The 23,946-nt window shown below is 35.3% G+C and overlaps 1 protein-coding gene across 8 annotated transcripts in view; it reads right to left on the bottom strand.

Moving 5' to 3' along the window:
• Nucleotides 1-377: 377 nt before the first annotated feature.
• NFIB (nuclear factor I B) overlaps nucleotides 378-23,946 on the bottom strand; it is a 346,323-nt gene continuing 322,754 nt past the window's right edge. For 6 of the 8 annotated variants that reach the window (XM_088130118.1, XM_088130117.1, XM_088130123.1 and 3 more), the window contains 2 exons: nucleotides 21,962-22,050; nucleotides 378-7,916 (listed from right to left, as the gene is read on the bottom strand). In XM_088130118.1, the coding sequence (XP_087986244.1) occupies nucleotides 7,787-7,916; nucleotides 21,962-22,050 (219 nt within the window). In that variant the 3' untranslated portion in view covers nucleotides 378-7,786. The remainder of the gene's footprint in view (nucleotides 7,917-21,961; nucleotides 22,051-23,946) is intronic. The other 2 variants (XM_088130122.1, XM_088130121.1) reach the window with 1 other exon arrangement.

The following is a 23,946-nucleotide window of genomic DNA, read 5'->3' on the forward strand; positions in this document are numbered from 1 at the left end:
TAAACGCTCCAACTAAGAGATCTAATAAAATAGATCTCAGGTCAAGTTTCCAAAATAATAATAATAAAAAAAAAACTTGTAAGACATTTTAGGGTTAAACATTAGCAATTCTTGTATGTCATCAAATAAGGATAACAATTAAAGATCTGCTTCATTTTAGAAATTGTTCTGTTTATCTCTGCAGCCTTAACTGTGTATTGAAAGCTGGGATACATGTACGCACAGAGCTCAACTAAACATCAAGCAGAAGGAACAGAAGGTTGAAAACCCTAACCTACATGGTCTGAGAGACCAACAACTAAAGAAAAATTCCAAAATATTACTAATCAGTTATTACTGTTAAGAGGGAGAAAAGAAAACACAAGTGGCCAGAGGGCTGTAGCATAGCTCATTTTATTGTTTAAACAGTTTTGCATAGGAAATATATCTGCTTCCAGTAATTGACTGCAGTATGGGCAGCTGCTAGCAATATAGGCTGGATATAACAGTAAATCACATTAACTCAAGCTTGATTTACACCAGTTTAAAACTTGTGGCAGCTGAGCTTTGTAACCTAATGAAAAGTACTCCAAACAACACGACCGTCCTGCAAATAAGCACAGTTCTTCTCCCCAGAACCCTTAGTTACAAACCTTCTGGCCCCAAAGAGAGTCTGGTTGCCCGAGGTCCCAATTGTAAAAGTGAAAACTGCAGACTATATATGCATCCTATGGGTAAATTTATCATTACACCAAAATTCTGCATGCGTTTAAAAACAAACCAAACAGAAGTACATCTAACATACTGGGGACCTCTGGCTCTGGGGAGAAAGGCAGACAATGCCAGAAGTTTTAAAATGGATCAACCCTGGTGTGTAGCTAGCAAGCAATAACTGACTACTTGTCACCTACAGTTGCACTAAATGTATCTAAAGAAACACACAGCCCTACAAAAATTGTTCTTAGAGAATTATCATTGAGATTGGGGTGCTTCTTCCCAGTTCACTAAAGTTCTATATGATATAAGCACAAATTAACAGCTTGATGAAGACATAATCTAATGTAGCTCTTGAGAAGCCTAACCTGGGATGGAGTTACCCCTCACATTCTACAATGTTGTAGTTTCTATTTTAATTTTTTTTTTTGAAGTAAATGTTATCTGAAACATATTTACAACTGAACTCAACAGAGACTGTGAAACTGAACAGGCACTGGTCATTTTTTAAAATTTCTCTCGCTTTTTTTTTTTCTTTTTGGTAATCATTTTTTGCTGGTTTTTTTTTTCGTCTCTTTCTCTCTCTTGTTTTGCATCAACTTTTTATTAGTCCATGCAACTTCAATGCCCTCTATGAAGAATGCATAATAAGCCATACTTCTTTTTTTATTTAAAAAAAAGTCCTTCTGCATATAGATACACATCTGCCACATCAGTCCCTGTAGCACAGTTTTCAAAACCATTCTGTCAAAAATACAGTAATACAAAGACTGGCTTCAGTGTCACTGGCTCTCGCTGCTTTCGGTGTAGTACTTTCTGCTGTGTTTGTTTCGGTTCTTCCTGGAACGGTATCGAGCGCTAAAAGCAACAAAGGCTTGGATGAGCGTGGGGGGTGGCTAGTGCCACTGAAGCCCCTTTCACAAAGTCAACATACATTTTAATTGCAACACACAGATAATCCTAAGGAGTAATAACTAGTGAACCCTTTTATTATATATATAAAAAAAACTACTTACAACCATTGAGGAAAAAAATTGCAACCAAAATGTATAAATTGACCGTCTCCTACTTTGTCCCCTTTGCTATTAACAAATGTGACCAATAGAGCTGTGGCATGGAAACAGTACAAGAGTTGTCATGGCAATAAGTTTGGCTGATGCAAAGGTCATTGTGCCGGGTCAAAGGGCAAACCCAGTGGTCCGTGTTATCCTCCAACTGTGGGGCTCCAACACACCCACACCATTTTGAAGAGATAGAAAAACAGGGGAAGTCTCAGAAAGTGCAAATATGAAGGAGGCAGGTTTCAGCTCCTTCAGCATGGAGTAGGACATTCAATTTTGAGCTTTCACTGTTCAACATGATTTGCCTGCATTGTTTAGCATCTTTTATAGAAACCCAATAAAAAAATAAGAGCCTAGGAAGCATGCAGCTGGTAAATGTTAACAAAAGACCTTGACAGGAATATGTAAACTATAGTCAATGTCATGCTTGAGGCAATGGTGCCAGCAATGGTGTAGAGACTTTTTTCAAGGGTGAATACTGTACATCAAATGTGGGATGCAGCCTTCACAATCTCACATAGTATACAAAATTTAGAATGTTTTAGATACAGGACACACACTGTTGATAAAGCTCAGTATATCCTTGTGCAATCTCATTCAGTAAGTCCTTACGAAGCTCCTAATTGCAAACCCAAATTTTTGCTCCCTGAGGACACTGCTATATGAGACATAAGTACTGTTTTCATTTTTTCACTGAAATTCTCTCCTGGATGCTCTGTGAACCTGCTCTTAAATACCATCATGTAACAATCACAACATTTTTGCTAAAGGCCATATATACTAATAAAAAAAGACAGTGGTGCTTCCAACATTCTGAAATGCTCCAAAACCCAACTTTCCAATACTAAATACAACAAAATAACCTTCATAAAATATAACTTTTCTCCATTTACAATTTCTTTTAAAAGGATCAGTAACCTATGCTTTTCAAGCATAGTGAAATATCTCGTAACATGGACAGACTTTTTTTTGTTTGTTTTAATACATAAATTAAGAAACTGGAGAGTTTTAACCCAAGTCCAGTTTCCAAACAAGGAAGATTCTTGTTTACGTTAAAAGTGGAAATGACATACATTTCCATTATAATTGCTAAAAATTAGCTTTACAAACGAGGGTGCTTTAAAAAAAAATCTTAACAAAACTATACAGTGTACAAATTACTGTCTACACGATAGGTGGGTTCATTAAGAAGATCCTCTGTTCTTCTCTAATTGCAGCTTCACAGATTCATTCACATATTATAAATGGAGCTGCCCACCTGAACACACAACTATATTGCTATATTTAATATTTTGCCATGTCTATGTACAGTCTCCTTCACTGCCTTTTTTTCCTTAGTCAAGCCTCAAATGTTCATGTCATTCTAGGGGAAAACACACTTCAGTGGCACTGCCAAGAGGTCAAGGCTGCAAAGCAACTGAAAAAAGGCAGAACAGTGCACATAGAACGGGGTGGCTTGATTTTGTCAGAATATATTTCCTGATCAAGGAGGGGGTTTAGACTAGATTACAGTTTGCAACACTTCATTCTGCACTAGAATTCTCAGCTCTGAGAAAAGTGTAGAAGAGGTGGATATGATGGATCTTTATGTTACAAAGGGAGGCAGAAAAACCCACAGAGAACATTATCCTGAAAGTTTTGTCAGGATGATGGTCCAAATGACCAGGCAATTCAATGTCAAAAGAGTGGATCTAAAGAAGCAAGGTAGCCTTTTAGAAATATTCTCTTTGAAAAAAAATATATCCATTTGATGTATTCATTAGGCCAGAATTATTATCAAGTTTAGTCGCAACGATTCTCTGTCATGTTCTGCTTGTCAATTAAACTATTGCACTTTAAAGTCTGAATCAACTTGGTCTCAGTGTTCCAAATGAAAGAAATTATTGGGCTGGATAGATAAATGACTATCGGTCTCCAGCCATTTTTAACGACACCATTCATACATGGTGGTCATTAAGAGATTAACCAAAAGAACAGTGCATGGTTTTATGGGCCACTAGCTAAGGGACCTGTTTGTACATTTTGGTTCTTCCCAACAGCCATATATTTAGTGAATTAATTCACTTACAAAGGGGCTCAGAAAAAAAGAGCCAACATATAGTTGGTTTCATTCTTGCTTTAGCTAAATACAAACCTTACCAACAAAACAATCGTACAGCTTTGCAACTGCCCTTAGACTTTACAGAAGCAACTTCCTCAAAAAGGCATTCTATTGGTGCAAGAGGAATTGGTGCAGAAAGGGAGCTCTAGAGAATGACTCTCTTTCAGCATCTGTGATTCTCAGCGTCGTTTTAAAGAAGGCTGCAACAGGGAAAATGCCAGCTAATTCAGTGGCAATTCAGGTGGAAATTGGTTGAGACGTAGCCCCTAGTACAAAAGGCCACAGTCAAAGCAGGACATCAGGATAATTTTTATTATTTATTTATTTTATGGCAACCCTAAGCACTGCTTATTTAGATGCTTTTCTAGCTCAGAGCAGCATGTTGAACTACTGCTCTGGAAAAAAGTGAGAAGCCATGGTTCACATGAATATTTTGGAACGAGTATCTAAAAGTATTTTCTCTAGCTCAAATGGCAATGTTTTAGGATACTCTTCTTCAAAGTAATTTTATTGTTTTACTTTATTTATATATTGCCACACTTATGTGGCTCATGGCAGTGTACAATTTTTTTCAGTAAGAAGCTATTTGAAGGGAAATATTGTACCCTGTTGTAATTTTCATTCTCTTTGCATAGCTGTTTGAAAAGGGCAGATTAGGAACTCTTTAAAATATTTCTTTATAATGTTATAAAAGTGTATTAACTGCCTATCAATCTACATCTGCTGAAACTAAAGGCAAACCAAACTTGCGTGTCAGTATACACATAGACCGAACAATTCCTTGGGTTTTAGTTTGTATTTTCAGTACAGATACCAAGGACGAAATACCTACATCCATGCCAGTTGTGAATACTAACATTGGACTTGTACATATATTCATTTCTATCTCCTGGAAAGGGGAAAGAAGCATCAGATTATGATGATTTTCTTCTACTGTTGGTGCACATTACAATTGATGGGCATTATCTTTATCAGAATAGAGACATATGCGCCATGTCTACATAAGGTGTTATTTTAAAAAATAGAATGCAAGTCTGAATAATTTATTCATTTCCATTTTTATCTAATCTAAGAGATCTTTACAACTAGTTATTTAGAAAGGAGCTACTCTTTGTAAGAACACAAAAATAAGATGGACTACTTTGCGTTCTTGCCAGTATTAGAAATGCAGTGTGGACATTTTAGTAGTTTTGTGCAAGAGGGATGTGATCACATATAATCACCCTTGCTCGAGCAGGGCAACCTTTATATTTAGGCAATCAACGCTGGCTGTTTTCTATACTCATTTTAATATATAACCAGGTTGTCCACAAACACATGGCGTATGTACATTTTGTGCTTGGTGATTTGTACTGAAACAGTAGTGTAGGTCTATATGGGAGCAAGGCTACAGAAGGGATCTGATCTAGCAAAACGTTCCACTGGCAGATTAGTCACTGAACGGTCCAGTCCCCAATTCCTACCTGACCTCTGACAATAGAAGCCAGTGATACTGAAGGCTGCAGAAAAGGGGAAAAAACCTTCATGAAATTCCAATTGGAGATCCCTTCATTTGCAGAAAACAAATACTGAATCCAATTCAATACTTAGTATACAATTAGCGTCTTTGGAAGACCACTGTTTTGGCAGTATATACTATGTGATTTTTAAGTCTCAAAATAGTCTTTTATATGACGGATACATAACTTGCAAAATTTTACAGGGCTTTTGATCTCTGTGGGTCTTGAGACCTTAATTTTTTTTTAAAAGGAGTAATTCTTTCTCAAGTCAGGTCCGCCTCCAATAAAATCCATTACCATTTATTTTTCATTTTTGCTGTTATTGTTTTCAATCCAGAAATGATTTCAGCTTGCACCCCAGGTGGGAAATTTAAAAGAGAACACCTTTTTGATTTTTTTTTAAAAATCACAGTAGGAAGAAGAGTCGCTTTGTAGCCCTCACCCAGCCAATGGTGCTCTGCTGCACAGCTACACTGTCAAGTGTTAAAAATCCTCCCCACCCACCCCAGAATATATAGATATATGTATGTAGTTAAAAAAAAAAAAAATCCCCTGCCCATCTCTTAGTACACAAAAAGGATCTCATCACACTGCAAAAATAGCAGTACCCACTTTGGTCAATTAAAACAAACAAAAAAGCATACATTAATCTTTTGTCTTTTAAATCTGTGTACTTACCTATAATAACCAATACAGCTAAAAGCACTACCTACATAGGCAAAACTTGGTATTGCATAATTCGTATAAATTTGAATCCCCTCCCCCCAATATTAATTGGAAGATGAAAAACATGAAAGATTAATAGAAAAAACACCAAAATACTGAAAATATTGCTGGTCGATTACAATTTTTAAGCGGCAACTATACACAGCCATGATATGCTTTATAAATGTGAGATAAAGTTATAACTGCTTAAAAAATCCATGATGTCACTTTTTGTTGTTGTTATTTTCCCATCTGGAGTACAAAATATTTTGTCATAAAAATGGTACAGATTTAAAATGATAATAAATGCAGCAAAACAAGTGTAGTGATGTCACTTTTTAGATTTCAAGGCAAGGCACGTTATGTGGACATTATAACTTCGTGCAAATTAGGATTACTGGATAGAGTAGTTTTAATTATTCTTTTATAGAGACATAGAGGCAAAATGTATCTGCCCATGCACAATATTGTGTATATGAGAAATCTGTCAAACAAGGCTAATTTCTGAGAGCACCATGCAAGTTTTCAGCACCCTGTCATTAGGCTTTTTAAAGAGTGCATTTTTAAAAAATATATTTCAGTTCCCCTTCCCACAACCCAACAACCTGTCATTCCCATTTGTAAACCGGAAGCTATGCCCCTGTGACATGGATTTACCTCTCTCAGTCTCTGTCGTGAAGGTTCTATGGAACCTCTTCCATTATCTATGGGTTCTTGATCCAACCAGTAACTTTAAATAAATAAGATACCTCAAAGGAGGCAGAAGCTAAATCAACATAAGTGCTGCGTTTCAATTAATTTCTTTTTCTCAAGTAAATGATTTGTCTTGATTTAGTTAATGCCTTTTAATGACCCCCCCTTTCAAAAGTGAGGGAAAAATACATTTGTTCGAAATACTTTTGAAATTCATCTTGTCTTTTAATCCCCTCGATTTAGAGTCCAAGGGCTAAAGGACTTATAACAATTATCCCCTTTAGATACAGTTTTTAAATTGCACTTGCCTCTAAGTGTTTTCATTAGCATGGGGAATTATTTTTAGTGTCTTTCTCAGGTTTTTTAAACTGTCATTTGAGAAGGTAACACTTTCTTTTACCCAAAGTAAGCCATTGATTTTATATAATGCCTGCTTATTTAAATGACTTCCTGAAAAATTTAAACTGGGTAACACACTAAGAAAAGACTGGGTTAAGGGCCTAAATTAAATAAATTGGGGTTGACAACTAAAAGCTGAATTTCTTTTTCTTTGAAAAATCTTTTAGAAATCAGACTGCTGAGAAAAAAATAGCTTGTGGCCCTCCTTCTCCTGCAGTTCTGTGGATGCCTCCTAGCCTTTGTTTTGAGAGCTAACTAGGAATAGTGATCCCATGCGTAAACAACAAGAATACTAAACCAATAAACTAGCTTATCATGCAAATATTAAGGCATCTAGAAAGTCAGTTAAAATATATTGTCAGAGACAGAACATCTATTTCCCAGTGGATTTCATAGAACAAAGGCTACTCAGGAGGAGCATCTTTCCACTCATCAGTGAAATATCATTGATCCTCTCCCCCATCCCAACATTTTTGTTGTTGCTGTTGTTTTTGCCATTATAGTTTCAATCTTAAGGGAATTAATGATTGTAAGTGCTGCAATTGCTGGTTTATGTTTCTTCTTTCTTCAGTTTCTTCTTTGCTTTTTGTCCCATCTTCCTTTCTTTTATAGTATTTGTTCAGTTTCAATCTCCCTCAGTTGCTTGTTTCTGCTTGAAGAAAAGGCTCTCCAATTATGTTCAAACCATAATTTTGGACATTTGTGGGCAGGATTGATGTCCTGTTTGATACTTGAAAGGGGACCAAGCTAGCCCAGGTACCAGGACTGTGAAAGGAAAAGAAAAAAGAAAGCAGAATAAACATTTAAAATGTCGAAGCAGCAACAACTTTGAATGAATATCTGAAAGCCACCCAACCTCATGTTTGAACAATAATTGTAACAGCATCCTTTATACCATGGATAAACTTCAATGTGCAAGTACAATATTATGCAATGGCCGGTTGCTCTATCATTCTAATCCTAAAACTAGCTGTGGCAATGAGTGAGTGCTTAGGATAGACTGCTTTCTGCCATCTAACACAATACTTGATGCATGCAGTGCAGAATATTATTCATATCGGCACAAGCTTCTGTTAATAACAGCATTCATCTTTAATATGCAGGTGTACAGAAGCAATGATTTTTCTTCTTTTCCTTTATAGGGGAAAATAAATTATAGTAAGCAACCAACAGGACTTTTGTTGAAGCATAACTTGACAACGTTGATGTTTGCCTTAGTATTTCAAACTGCCCACTGCACTATGGTTGTGTTAAAAAGGACCATGCAATGTATTTATTGGTGTTATTTATGAATCTTTGGAGAATGGTACAAATCTCTTAAGTTATTGCTATGCAAATCCACAAGATTTTTATAAGCCTCCGACAAGCAACATGCTGATTAAGTTAAAAAATACACAGCACTGGCCTTTGTATTAGCACTAGGTTTATACATTTACAGAGGAAAAAAATGCTGCTTTAAAATGTAAAATAATAGTTGCTGAGATAGTTAAATATTCTGATTAAATGATGTGGTACATCAAGGTTCATGTCCTGCAGTACATTAAGGACATAACAAGACTAGTATGAATAAAAATTACTTTAAGAAATTATTTTTTGTTGTTATTGCATCTATATGCATATGGCATTTGCCATAAAGATGCAACAGCAGCTTCCCTCCACCAAGTGATCCACACATATTCAGCTAATTGTAATTCTTGTGATTACTACAGCCTTCCATGGCTAAATATTTCTGTTGACCACTGATGGAGGTGAAAAGACATAACATAAAGATAGTGCTGTTGTCTGCAGGTACTGATTTCATGCAGGATTGACAGAAGCACAAAGAGTAGCATTTATAAGCTAACTGATGAATTCAATTTTCCATGTCATTGTTTGGCAAGTTAGAAAGAACCCCTACTCTTATGCATTCCCTACCAGATATTGTTGAGAATATAGTTCAATACATTATTTCTTAGTCTGAGCTATACTTTGCAGTTGTAGGCAAACTATGATCTATGCTAATCCTGATACCATGGTAATTAATTAGGGTGTGGATTTCAATTATAAATGCCTGCTTATCTACACAGTTTCATGGAATTTTTTTTTTTATTAACTAGGCATTAACTCTGGACAAATTATGGCCAAAATGTGCCATCTCTGAAAGTGTTAGTGTTGATTTAAATTAGTTGCTTTAAGACAATTTTAAAATTATCTCATTTCACCTGGGGAGTTCTTTTCATTAGTACCTTGTGGCATATGTAATGTGTAAACTGATTATTTCTGGACTAGAAGTCTCAAGGAAACTAGACAACACCATTCAGTACTATTTTCAGAATTAATGCCTAGTTAATAAAAATACCATACAGGCCTACTTAACAGGGCATACTCTGATTATTTTTTTTTTCAGGTCAAATAAATCTTTTGATTTTTACTACTATTGCAGTAACAACGTTTAATAGTTTTATGAAAACATATGATAAAATGTTACATTAAGTAACTGAAAGAATGTTATCAATAAAGTTATTAAAGAAAATTATTGACATTATATTGTCTAGCTTTGCAGATTCTTTTCTCCTACTGATAAATTATGCTTACCAAAGTCATATCTGAGGCAATACTTGAGGACAGGAAAGCAACGAAGAAAACAAACTACACTGTTACCTATATGACAGACTGAATTCAGTATAGTATAAGCCTTAATAATGGATGCAACACACATTGTTGCCTGGGTTGAAAGTGTCATAATCTGGATATTCTGTTGTTGCTATTCTTTTGCATTTTTAATTCTAATCGAACTTGAAATTTGTCCATCACCTATACATTTTTAAATTTTGTGACTTATATGTTTACATATATGCCCATTATGCTACTGCATTGCAACATTCTGCAAAGCAAAGAAAAATAGTAACAAGAACTAAGCAAAAAACTAGCAGACAAACTAGCAGAAGAGAAAAGAATTTAGTCTATATGAACAACATTTACTATACCTCTCCATACCTATCCTTGTAAACCACCTTTGCTTCCACCATATCCATTGCACTGACTCCTCTGTCAACAATACTGAACAAGTCAGGCCATAGCTATCAAACATCAAAAACATCTGCCAGGCTATCCCACCTCCTTTACACGGACAATCTGAAGCTGTATGGAAAAACACCATCTGAAATGGAATCACTGCTCAACACTGTCTGAATATATAGCCAAGACATTGCAAAGGAGTCTGGACTGGACAAATGTACTACCCTTACCATCAACAGGGGAAAAATAGTGAAAACTGAAGGAATCAAGATGTCCTATGGAAATAACTTCAAGAGTCTGGATGAAAAAGATCATTACAAATACCTGGGCATCCTTCAAGCTGACAACATCAAGTACAATGAAGTCAAGAAGAAGGTTAGGAGTGAATACATCATGAGAGTGAAGAAGATCTTAAAGTCCAAACTCAGTGAAGGAAATACCATCAAGGCAATGAACACCTGGGCAATTCCAGTCATTAGATACACAGTTAGAATAATGGACTGGACTCAAGGAGAACTAGAGGCCTACCAGAAAAATAATGACAATGAATCACGCCCTTCATCCATACAGTGATGCTGACCGACTCTACTTACCAAGGAGCATAGGTGGGCATGGAATGTTGCAAGTACAGTTGAAGAAGGAAAAAGGGCATTAGAAAAATAGCTGAAGGACAGTGAAGAAGATGCACTGAAGCTAGTATACCATGAAGGCTTACTGAATATCAAAGAACCAAACTGGCTTACAAGAAAGTCCAAATGATGGATAGAAAAGAGACATGGCAAGGCTAAGTATTACAGAGCCAGTACACCAAAAAAACAAAACAAAACAATCTGCAGACAAAGCAGATAACAAGAAGACCTGACAATGGCTAAGAGCAGGAAAGCTGAAGAAAAAGGGAGAGGAGCTAATTCTGGCTGGACAAGACCAAGTGTTAAGAACAAATGCATATAAAGCCAGAATTGAGAAGACAGCAACAGACAGCAAATGCCACCTCTGCAAAGAAGCTGAAGAAACAGTGGATCACCTAGTAGCTGCTGCAAGAAAACTGCACAGACTGACTGCAAACAACAGCATGACAAAGTAGCAACAATGGTGCATTGGAATATCTGCAAGAAATACCATTTGCCTGTAAGCAAGAACTGGTGGGACCACAAAGCAGATAAAGTCATAGAAAATTAAGAAGCTAAAGTGCTCTGGGACTTTAGAATTCAAACAGATAAGTGCCTCCCACATAACACCCCAGATTTAACAACTGTCGATAAGAAAGACAAAAAAGTCTGGATAGTGGACACTGCAATACCTGGAGACAGCAGAACAGAAGAGAAAGAATTGGAGAAAATCACAAGATACGAAGATCTGCAAATAGAAATAGAACGACTGTGGCAAAAGAAAGCAAAGATAGTACCAATAGTAATAGGCGCCTTGGGTGCAATACCAAAACACCTGGAGTACCACTTGAAGACCATCAGCATTGACAAAATCACCATCAGTCAGTTGCAAAAGACAGGTTTACTTGGAACAGCTTACATCCTATGACAATACCTTTAACATCTTCAAACAACATCTGCCTATCCCAGGTCCTTGGGAAGGACTCGATAGGTGGTACAGTTCAGTTCAGTTCAATCTTTATTACAGTCGTAGACCAGTAGATAGATGATACAAATGCCAAATCCAGTCTAAACATCTGGCTGACTGTGCGACCAGCTATAATATGTTTATTTTGCAATTCAATCCTTTTTAATATTCCCTATAAGACAAAACCATCTAAGCATACTTTTTGGTACCAATCATTCTCTTCTGCATTCAGTCCACATTCCTTCATCACTCATTCATCCTTGACCTTATCTTTTGTTGTTTTACCAAACATATTCCTAAATTACTCCATTCCCAATGCATTCAGCTTGCTTTATGTTTCTGACATATACAACTCTTACATCCATATATCAAAGCGGGCAGAAACACGCTTCTATATACAATTTTTGCTTCTTTCAATAGTCATTCTCACAATAGATACATGTTACCCACTTGCTTTCTAGTAACATTTTGGCTTCTTAATTTTCTCCATGTTTGTCCAACCTTAGTCAACATTCTCCCAAAATTCATTGGCATGTCCTAGTTTTTGCCTTTTATATGTAATTTGCATTCATTCACTCCATTTTCACTGTGAAATGGAATTACTTTGATCTTTGATACATTCGTTTTCAGAACTGTACTTTCTTTTATTTTTATCATACACCCTAATATTTGCTGCAAATTTTCATTCAACAACAAAAGTACGCAGACATTCAGTTTTCTAGACAAAATACTTCTAGTGCCAATACCAGTTATTTTTTACACATTTATTCATATATTTATTAAACAATCAAGAGGACATTACACATACTTCTCTTATTCCCTAATTAATATTGAGCTATTTGCTAAGCATTTCATCTCTTTTCATACCTTCTTCTATCATATACTATTCCTTTCACATTCAACAGTGAACTTTTAACCATATTCTTGCAAAATTCAAGTCTATTTGTTTTATCATATACTTTTACTATATCAATAAATGTACAGTAAACTTTCTCACATGCATGAATTTCTCAGTGACACCACAAAGAATAAAACTCTGGTCTGGCACTTCCTGCTCAGCACAAAGCTTCACTGTACATCCCAATTTTCTGTTCATTATCACCTTTTAAATTCCACCAAACATCTCCCCAGGCATACTTAAGAAAATAACTCCCAGCACTTCTTGCCTTCATTACTTGCTATTACAACTGTCCCCTCTGTGAAGGAAAACAACAGCATTCTTCCAATCCTTGGGAAAAGATGCAATCTTTACACACATTTTAAATAAATCACATAACAACTCCATGAGAAAACCACATCCATATTTTAACATTTTGACAATATTTGTAATTTACTTTTCAACATTTTTATTCAATACTAATATGTAAAGCATCCGTTTCAATTCTACTTTTCGAAATATTGTTATCATTCCCATAGAAACCTCTAAAATACTCCTTCCAGCATCCCCTCACTTCATCACATATCATTTCATGACATTTATTTTTAATTCCATTCACTCTGCCAGACACTCCTTTTTAGATTTCACCCACTTCAATAATTCTGCATTCTTTGTAACTATCTTTCTCTCTCTATACTTAGTATATCTTTCTCACTTTTTACAGTAATCATTCCATTACATGTATCTTTGCTTAAGCACAGGTTTTTTATTTCATTATTTCACCAAATATTCTTTTTCATACTTATTAGACTAACTTTACACGCTTTTGTGGCAATTTATGACATTAATCTTTTTGTTCTATTTCAAACAGTTTTAACATCTTTATATATAATTTTTATTCAGAATATTCATTAGTTCTGTTGATAAATTGCTATGTCTTATACATTTTTGTAATGATTTGACTTCCTGCAGAAGTCTGGTGTCTTCCCTTTTCTCCCATGTCTATTTTCTCCCAAATTCATTCTTGATACTACCAAATAATGCTTTGTCCCACAATTAGAACCTCCCACAATACTTGCACCTTTCACTTTGTCTTCAAACATAACAATCAAATCAATCATACTTTTATATCATTCATTTATCATGAGTAGGCATGAATAGACTTATGCTTAAATTGTGTATCTGAAACAAAAAGAATTTCAACTAAGCTTATATTCATGAATCACCATTCTCATTCATTTGGAGTTTTTGAAGGGCCCAATCCCACCCATCCATTTATGTCACCCAAAAGAGTAATTTTTTCTCCCAGATCACATTCATTTAGAATGTTGTGCAATTTCCTCCCAAACTTATCCCTCATTCTCACATTATCACCATTCATTAGAGCTTAATATGGTTCTATCATAAATCAATTCATAGTTTCATATGTACCCAAAACAATGTAGATGACATAAATCTATACCTTCTGACATGTATTTTAGCCATTTCATTCATACTTAAACCAGTGTCTTTACTTCCATGCATTTATCCATCAACTCTACTCCTCAAAATCAGACTACCTTCATTTGAATTTATTATTGTTCACCTTTCTCTTCATTTTACAACTATATAATGCATATTTCATTTCATACCATACCATACCATACCATACCATACCATACCATACACCATACCATACCATACCATACCATACCATACCATACCATACCATACCATACCATACCATACCATACCATACCATACCATACACTTCTTACATTCCAAGTTGTAAACTTGGTCAACCAAAGCTTTCATATAATTACTTTTAGTAAGAGAGCGTAGATTAAGCGTCCAATGTCACATGCAGCACTTCTAAGTCACAACCACGAGACAAAATACTGCTGCCCACATCCCAGCAAATAGGAGGTACATATTGTATATTGACACTTTTGGGATGCTTGTTCTTATGTCAATGATGAAAATGAACATGGCCTACTTTAGACATTCTGGACACTGAAGAGGGTGCTGAGGAAACCATTCCAAAGATCAAGAATGGAATGTAGTATTATTAGAGTCAGACATGGCAGTATGTCTTGAATATGTAATAACTAGACCCAAGTGACAAACATCCTTTAGTCACAGATCCCTGTCCTTGGGATCAATTGTTCATATGCATAATTAATGCACTCAGTGTCAAATTTCATGATTAGTTCAGAGCTTATCTGCTCCTCCTGCTGCCACATCTGTTGGTTCCTCATCCTGTATACAGGATATACCAGTAGAACTTATTTTTAGCTTTTGATAGAACAAATCAGAAAGTGAATCACCATCTCTGTGTGTAAGTGTGTGTGTGTGCATGTGTCTCTCTCATCCAAAAGTTCTAGACCGAGACTGGACAATCATATAGCAGCTGAGACCTACACTTCACCATTTTTGGGAGGGTGGGGGCCCCAACGGGAAACGCAATGATACAAAGCAAGAAAGACCATGAAATGCTTGTGGGAAAAGCCAGTGTTTTCTGTTTAGGGGAGGGGAGGCTTAGGAAGAATTCCTTTGTTTTTTCTTAATTTCAATAATTGTATTTTAGTACTTACAATACAAAACTTGTGTGTTTCCTGTCTCAAAATGACAGGAAACTACATTGCCAATTTTCAGCAATTATGGGAGGGAGGGAGCTTCAAGGGTACAAAATAATACTCTTGTTCTCTCTCTGGTTAGAGCAGGACCTGAGACAGCAGCTTACTATTAAATGTTCCTTGATCTCTTCTAACACTGCTTCTTATTGTTTCCAGCAACTCTCACAGGATATGGATATTCCATACAGATATAGGAAATAAGTCTGTATAAACATCCTCAAGCATAATCTACAATGTAGCTTAATTCTACCCCTCCTCTATAGTAATAGGTTTGCAGCTGGGCCCAACCTTAAGTAAGGGGTCCCCCTTTTGACCCATTCTTGGAGTCTGAATGTACCTAAGTCTTGGTCAATTTTCAGTCCTGTCTACTGTGCTTCTTCAAGAGCTGCTTGAGATATTAGAACTGAAATACTATTTTAACATTTAAACATTAAATGCTTACATGTAAAACTAATAATGATGGAAAGAAGTTTTAAAATCCCATCATGCTCAACAGGAGTACTTCTGGTATCCATGTATGGTGGTGGTGATGACTGTGGAGGTCCTTCAGTGGTGATCCCAGAAATTCAGTGCTGAAGGTCTACATTCTGGACTGATCTTATGCCAATACACTACATATCTGCAGCATGGTCTCTTCTCTTTAACCAGAATAACTGACTATCATTTATACAGTGTCACTGGAAAAATTAAACCACACAATGTGAGTGAGAATGACATGGGAATATAATTCTTGATGGCAACCCTGTGAATACTCAGGGCAGTCTGGCGATCTCAAATATTTGGGAGAATGTACAGAAACTGAGGGTTAGTTTCTAGAAACAATGGTATATACTGGAACCCTGGATCTATTTTGAGCATAAATGAATTTACAAGCTGAAATGCCACTAATGCATTTTTATTTATTAGTTTACATGAGAAAAGTACCAGAGGACAACTAAGTGTTAGAGATCTAGTGTTTATGATATCTATTCACAATATATCTGTGTTAAGACCCTAGTCATTTTATGGTTATTGGAGAAATTTCTAAGTAAATCAAATTTTCTTGAAAAATCAGCAAGTACATGATAATATTGATATTAGTAAACTAGAGGTACGAAACATCTATAATTTTCTCAATAGGAAACAGGTAGCATGTTAGTCAGTCCCAGGAGCTACAGTATTTATGTATCCAAAAAGAACAAGATCCATATTACCTGTTCAGGTAAGTTAACCTCATGCTTTTTTTTTTTTTAAACAAGGAACCTTTTATTCCTGCTTTGTTTCAAGTATGAGCTAAAAATAATGTCTCTAGTGCTTGTTTTATTTAATATGAGACATAATATAGGTCAGTAAGCTGTACTTACCTAGATTCTCAGGGATGAGTAAGTTATGATTCACAGGCTTTTCCTCCTGCCCTCTCTTTTCCACCCCTGAAACCCTCTCCCCTAAGATCCTAGCTATATATTTCAGTGGCAAACCTCCATGAATAGTGGTTTGATTTTTCACTAAAAAAAAAGCAATAAAATATGTATATTAAGTTCAACAGGCTTAACCCACCTTTCGTCTTTTTACTTACCCTGCCCTGAAACTGCTTTAAAAGGGCCCCCAAATGCTGCATCCCCTTTAGTGAAACACTATATGTCTCCCTTGTGTACTCTGATACGTTGTTTTAAAATACAGCACAGGAGAGACCAGCCAAAAAGCTTTGGTCTATATCGTATCAATCTCTTTTTCCTAACAAATGCCTGATTTGCTTCGTCTCCATCCTTTCAGAAGTTATTTCTTAAAAGGTAAAACCATACAAGCATTTATTATTTTTCTCCTAAACTACTTCAGAAATGATGCTCAGCAGGTCATATACTTCTTTGCAGGCACTGACATAGCCAATCATTAGCATATATTTATTTTATTCAGTAAACGTTATCAGAAACTTCTAAAAAACCATGCAGTTGTTTATAGCTGAAGACAACATTACGTAAACTGAAACTGAGAGTAGACACTTTGAGATCAGCAAGGGGTTAATGGTCCACTTTCCAGCTGAGAGCACTTTCAAAACATGCTCCTCCTTTCCTAAAAGCACTGCCAAAATCATCTGACAGGAAACATAAGATTAAGTTTATCCTACCTAAGAGAACAAAAGGGTGCTCAGAACAAACAACTAGTTTACTGCAGATCGGGAACTTCTCTAATCCTATTGGAATCTCTTGTTCAACAAAATACAGCTGAAGAAGTTGTTTTTTCTTTCTTTCCATTTGTGGATTCCCCACTGTACCCCCATTTTGGTCATATTGTAGTTTTGCTGCTTTTTCCATAAATGTTAACTTAAAGTGCCAAACATAATCATGTGGAAATTGGACATTATTGATTCCTATGGTCTATTGTTTTCCCATTCTCAGTCCTCGAAGTTCAAGTTCAATCTGGAATTACATCATGTCTGGTTTCTCCTGGTTACCAGACGGCTTGAGACGTGACCACAGCTACAGAAAAAACAAACAGCCTTCTTCACGCTTCGGCTTCCCTATCGATTCAAACAAACTTTTTTTCTTCCTCTCAAGTATGCTTCAAGTATAGAGCATGGTTAATTTAGAGATTAAGTTCCAAATTAGATTATCTAATGGCATCTTAATGGATTGCTGACCCATTTCCTGTGGGATGGCAGCATGCAAGTCTGGCTGGAATACAATTAATTTCTTAGGAAGTGTTTGGAAGATGTTTGCTTAAATGGAAAGGAAACATAATTCTCTGCACATCTTTCTTTATTAGAGAGCTGGGTGAAACTGTAACAGAGATAGTGACAAACTGATTCAGGACAGAAATCCTTCCAAGCTTCCTCCTCTACTACAGTGATTTTATCAACAATGTTTTCATTCCACTGTTCTTATTTGCAAAAACTGAGTCTGTATTTTTAGTCTGAGCAAATTTATGACATAGCATGTCATTTCTACCGCTAGAAAGAAACAAAAAGAACAATGAAGTTACTTGCTACTGATTTTGCTCTTTCAAAATTTGCACTTAAGTTAGAAGCTTAAATCTGCAAGGCTATTCTGACATTAAAAAAAAAAAAGTTCCCAGTCTCCTTTTTCCCATACAGCAAGCTCATTCTATTTTACTAGCTTAACAGCATCAACACAGCCCCTAAGAGCGGAAGGGGAGCAAAGGAAGCTGCTCCAAAAAGTTATATATTTTGAAACCCCTTTTGTCTAGAGGAGAAAAGGAAATTCAGTGTTCTGAGCCCAAAGGAGAACCCAACTGTTGCTCTGTATTTCTGTGTCAAGATAGCAAACTGAAAGCAGGAAATGTTAACCTAGGATCTGGGAACAGCAAAATTAATCTTAAATTAACAATTACTGTAACCGTTTAAAACAGCATTGAATGCATTTGCTTTTTAAAACACATATGACTAACACCTGATAATTTTTGCCCTAACCTTATACTTTTGAAAGGTGTGGCCAAAAACTTTAAAAGTTCACAACCACTAACAATACAACACACTCGTCTTACTCAGCAGCCAGTAGTAACTGCTTGATCTCTCAGGATCAGATATAATTACCACATGAAATAAGAACTAATATTGCATGTCATGCATTGCAGAAGCATTTCTAAATATTTAGTTCAACGCATTACCAAACATTAGGGATTGCAGCTTCCTGAACAGAAGCCATCATGACATCACACAAATGATACAAATTATATAATGACACAAATGAAGTAGTTTGCATCATTTGAGCAATGTCATGATGCATGTGTCATCATTTGTCCCACTCTGACCTTCCCACAGAACCCCATGAACATGTGGTGAACATATCCACATATTTATATGCACATTTCAATTATTTTCTTAAACTAAGTTCCAATTTGAATCACCTCATACATGGAGCATATAGATATTGCTAAAATTGTATAAGTTTACACATTGGTTGAATTTATATTAGAGCTAATATCTAGGAACTGTATTGGCCTTTCTTGCTTAATTAAATCTTAATTAAACCATGCTAAATAAAACTTATTTCTGAATGTGTTTGGGCAGTGCTTACTATGTTTAATTTAGAGTGATTTCTATACAAAGGCTAATTAGGAGCTGATTAGAAAAAATATGATAAAGTTATCTAAACAAAAGCAAAATAGGGCTTATAAGTAAACAATTAATGTTCAGTGGAAGTTTGCAGTAACGAGTATAATGATGATCCTAGAGACAGAAAAGGATGGTCCCAGGAAACAGATAAGAATAGTGTGGGAACCGCTCCAAAATTATTTATACAGTAGGACTGTCTTGTGAATAAAAATAAATTACCATCAGTTTGTCTACAGCCTTTGGCCTAGCCCAGAAAAACCTTTTTTTTCTAAGGCTATCTAGGCAGAATCACCCAGTAAAATTGGAATGAAGGTCAGCTGTTCACTCACACTAAGACAAGGTACTCATAACATGGACTTCTGAATGTCTTTCCTAAAGACTAGATTGGGTTCTTTCCTGTCCCAATTGCACAGCACCTCTGAAGATACAATTAAGAATGGAAGAATGTCCTTTCAAAATTGCATTCCCAAAACTTTGTTCCTACCTATAGGAAAAATGACACGAAACCTTCATATTCAATCCCCGCCCTCCCCCTAGAACAAGTTAACTCAGATAGGGCAATTCTGAGTTGGAAAAATGATCACACTTGTCCTGACTCCTGCCTTTTCTCTATTTAGATTGGCAGTATGACAGGGCTACTTTTGTTTTTTTAAAGAAAATGCGGAGAAAAGTCAGAACCCCATATAACTTCAATTTCTTTCATAGTCATTTCAGGTCTTGACTCTAATTTTGACCACTATCTAGAGAATTATCTAGCATTTGAGGAATTGTGGCTGCAACGGATTTCTGAATTTTGAACTGGATTCATAACTTGGTAGCTTCTGTTTTGCCTTGATTTGAATCCCAACATGATCCTAGTCCTATCAAAGTACTGCTCAGGTACTATTCATAACACTCTTTAATACATTTGGTTTACACTATTTTTCATGAAATAGTGAAATACTTCATGAAAATATTTACAAAATCAGTTGCATGGAAAATAAAAAAGGAAATTTAGAAAGAAACAAAGAGAAGTATTGCATGGTGAAACCCTAGACCTATTTTTATGAATTACATGGATGATGGCTGGGACTGTATTATTATGAAATGTGCAGATCGTACAAAATCTGTAGGCATCAGGAGCACTTTAATACAGGATATGAATCAGAAGAACTGGTAACTGGAATTAAGATGAAAAATTTAAAAAAAAAACTGGTCTTCAAGATCATGTTGTTGTTAAAATATGGCATTTTAGTCCTGTTATTAACTGAACTATTATTTCAAAGGCTAAATAATTAATAAAATCAGTTTTATGTTATCCAGTTTTAATCCTGACAAATTGTAAAGATCTAGGAGCAAATAAATAGAAGAAACAGAAGAAACTTTTATAGGACTTACAGAATGTGGAATATTTAACCAAGACTTTTAAAAAAAATGTGTTTGGGAGGGATTAAAGATCAACTATGACAATGATGATGGAAATGTACATAATCTCTACCAAACATAACACACAAAACCCATATAAATTAGAAACAGGTTATATTTTTGGAGAGAACACATGGACATTTAAGGCAGTTCAAAGAATAGTTGTAAAATATGCTTCCTTAGAGAAGTTTTCAAAACAAAACTGAGCATGAGACACAAATATTTTAAGACAAGATATTGGTTGAAATGAACTCATGGAGTTCATTTTCTATTTACATTTGGAGATAAGCCAAACTGTCCAGTCTATACAGATTTATCAGTTCTTAAATGAAATGACTGGCAATAATAACCAATTATATATTCCAGTTGGAAAGCCCATTAAATATGGGTGATAATTTCCAAGATTGCAGCAGAGGATAAAGGAATGAGGAGGAAGGACTTCATAATTTTACTGGGCAGCTCTCGGTATAAAATGAGAAGGAAACGTGTGCGTGTGTGTGTGTGTGTGTGCCTGCATGCAGTGGAGACAGTGAATGAGCATAGGATTCCACTTGCCCATCACTCTTTTCATCCCACCCCACTACATCTCTTGAAACTCTCCGAAGATTTGCTCTTGTATTTATGGAACTATCTGGAATTATATTTCAAGAAGGGAAAAAAAGAGAAAATAATACCTTTTCATGACCTTATCAAATAAAATCAGAAGCAATTCTGCAAAGAATCAGAATTACTTAATTACACATATCAACTAACATGTTAAACCTTTTACATCAGTATCTATTTCAAAGTAGCAGTTTCACCTTACCTGCAGAGAAAGTAATTTTATGAAAGGGAAGACTAGCTAATTCTAGTTAAGACAAAGTTTTACCTTACTTCAGAGAACATTTCCTAAATTCATAAAATCTGCCCACATGATTTCCCAAATTGTTCCTTTGGGCATTATTCATATGTGTTACCTAACATTAGACATTCCCATGCTTGTCATGTATTTATTTTTAAATGTTTCTAATATAAACATAATATAACAATAATATAAATTTGCAAGCTTCAAAATCCCTACCCATACATTTTTGCTGTTGCTTTCTTCACAGTTTTATACCTGACAATGAACATTTGGCATCCCAACTGCTTAACTGTAACGTTCATTTCAGCTAATGTAAAGCATGTAATTCAAAAGATGTTAGACAGATATTTTGCAGTTAAATTTTGACAAATTTAATCCTGGAGGCCAACTTATACAGATAATGAAGAACCCAAGATAGTTTAGGTTTGGAAATAATTAAAATTTTACCTTTGCCAAGTAATTCCCAATGTATCCTCATTGGCACTGGGGTATAAATGCCTGCCGTTTTGATTCATGGTCCAGTCACAAATCCTCAGCTGTCAATTGAAACCTAGCAGTCAGATATGGATCGAGCAGTACTACAGTTTTTAGTATTTAAATGAATGCATGCAAACTAGCATTTTACATGGCACAAACCTTACATCCCCAAGTAGTAGTAGTAGTGAAAAAAAAAACATTAAAAAAAATAAATTTTAAACTCTTACAGTGCAAAATAAAATTGTACACATTTAGAAAATGCTATATGAATATGCTTTCTATTAATCAAAGCATAAAAGAGCAACTGGAATTTAGCAATTAATTATATTATGAACTGAGCTGGAAACAAAGTAAATATTAATGATCAATTTTAAAAGAAAGAAAATAAAAACCACTTAAAATTATTCAATGTTCCAGAAAAAAAGGACAAAAAAAATCAGTATCTTTGAAAGCATGCATTTGGTGATACTCAGATGACATGCAACTTATAGGAAAGGATCCAAAATTATACAAAGACCTTATCTTACTGTTCAAGAAGGAAAGAGGCATTTGTAATAGAGGTTGATTAATTTAGTGTTACTGAATACAGCATCTCTTAACATGCAGTGGTAAAATAATCTAATCTAATTCTTAATTCAAGATAATAGCATTTAAAAGACTTTAAATACAAGGAGAAATGCATTACATGTAAGCTGAAATAAATATTTCCCAGATCATCAAATCAGCAGAATAGCTCTTTAAAGAAACTACTATCCATGTAACTCTACATAGCCATTGTCTAGCAGCAGACCAGCTAGCAGTTTTTTTGAAAAGATAATAGTGATTATATTTATATCTGAGAAAATCAGCCTTATCTAAACTTTTAAAGAAAACAGAGAAGTATGATTTTAATCTCTATAAATGACTCTCACATATATCACGCATCGAAGAGCACCTTGAATTAAATGCAAGAATGCGACTATGATTAATTGTATATAAATGTGATTTCTTCCCTTCTCCACAATCTCTAAGTGGCTCTAAACGATCAATGTTTAAGTAGTGACTTTCATAGCAGCTCAATTTATTACACTCCTTTCCTAAAAAACACATGTGCTGGGGAAAAGACTATATTCTTGTCCTGACCCTGTCTGACTGCAACATTTCTGTGCTTCCTGTTGCTGAGTCTTCAGAAATGGAAACACTGATTTTTAACAACTGTTTTCTTAGCTATTATCTGAAGAACTCAGCGAGAAAGAGAGAGAGAGAGAGAGAGAGAAAGAGAGAGAGAGAATTATTTATTAATGTATTTTAAATGTTTCTATACCTCCTGCCTTTAAATGAAATCTCAAAATGACTGGTAACTAAACAGAAATGGAATCATGCAGACAAAAATAATTTTGAAGTATAGTAACAATGGCAGAAGCTACGCAGAGAAAAGGGTGTATTTTTAGGGTAAAAGGGTAAGTCCTGCTGCTGGCATAGGTATGCTGGCTGCATTTTTAAATCTCTTCCAACAGTTTCTTTTTAAATCTGCAAGGGTTTAATTCATGGTTTAAGATGTGTGCAGCCACCTAAGCGAGTGGATGGGTGGAGAAGCCCTGTTGGAAAGTTTGTCAAATAAAAGTTTTGCTGTATGTTTTTCCATTTATATAATAATTATTTCTTCATAAAAATGGGATTTAGTATTCATCTGTCAGCTATAGCATTTTCACAGGCTTAATCAAAATCTGACATTAAAATATAGTTTTGGGGCAAAAAAAATACTTTATTTTTGTATAATAGGGTTTTAATTTTGTTTATAATCATAGTTTGGTGTTTTGTAAACATTGTACTGTAGAATTTATCACCTTGAATGCCCTGTAGGCAGAAAGGCAAGACAGAAATCGTACAAGCAAGCAAGCAAGCAAATAAACACCAAATGACAGAAAATCAGAGGCATGAATGGAGTGTGCAAACTACAGTTTCTGTTAATTGTA

The sequence above is a fragment of the Python bivittatus genome, unplaced genomic scaffold, assembly GCF_059951505.1.
Source record: "Python bivittatus isolate LINGU-HERP-01145 unplaced genomic scaffold, Pbiv_v1 ctg000850_np1212, whole genome shotgun sequence".
Lineage (NCBI taxonomy): Eukaryota > Metazoa > Chordata > Lepidosauria > Squamata > Pythonidae > Python > Python bivittatus.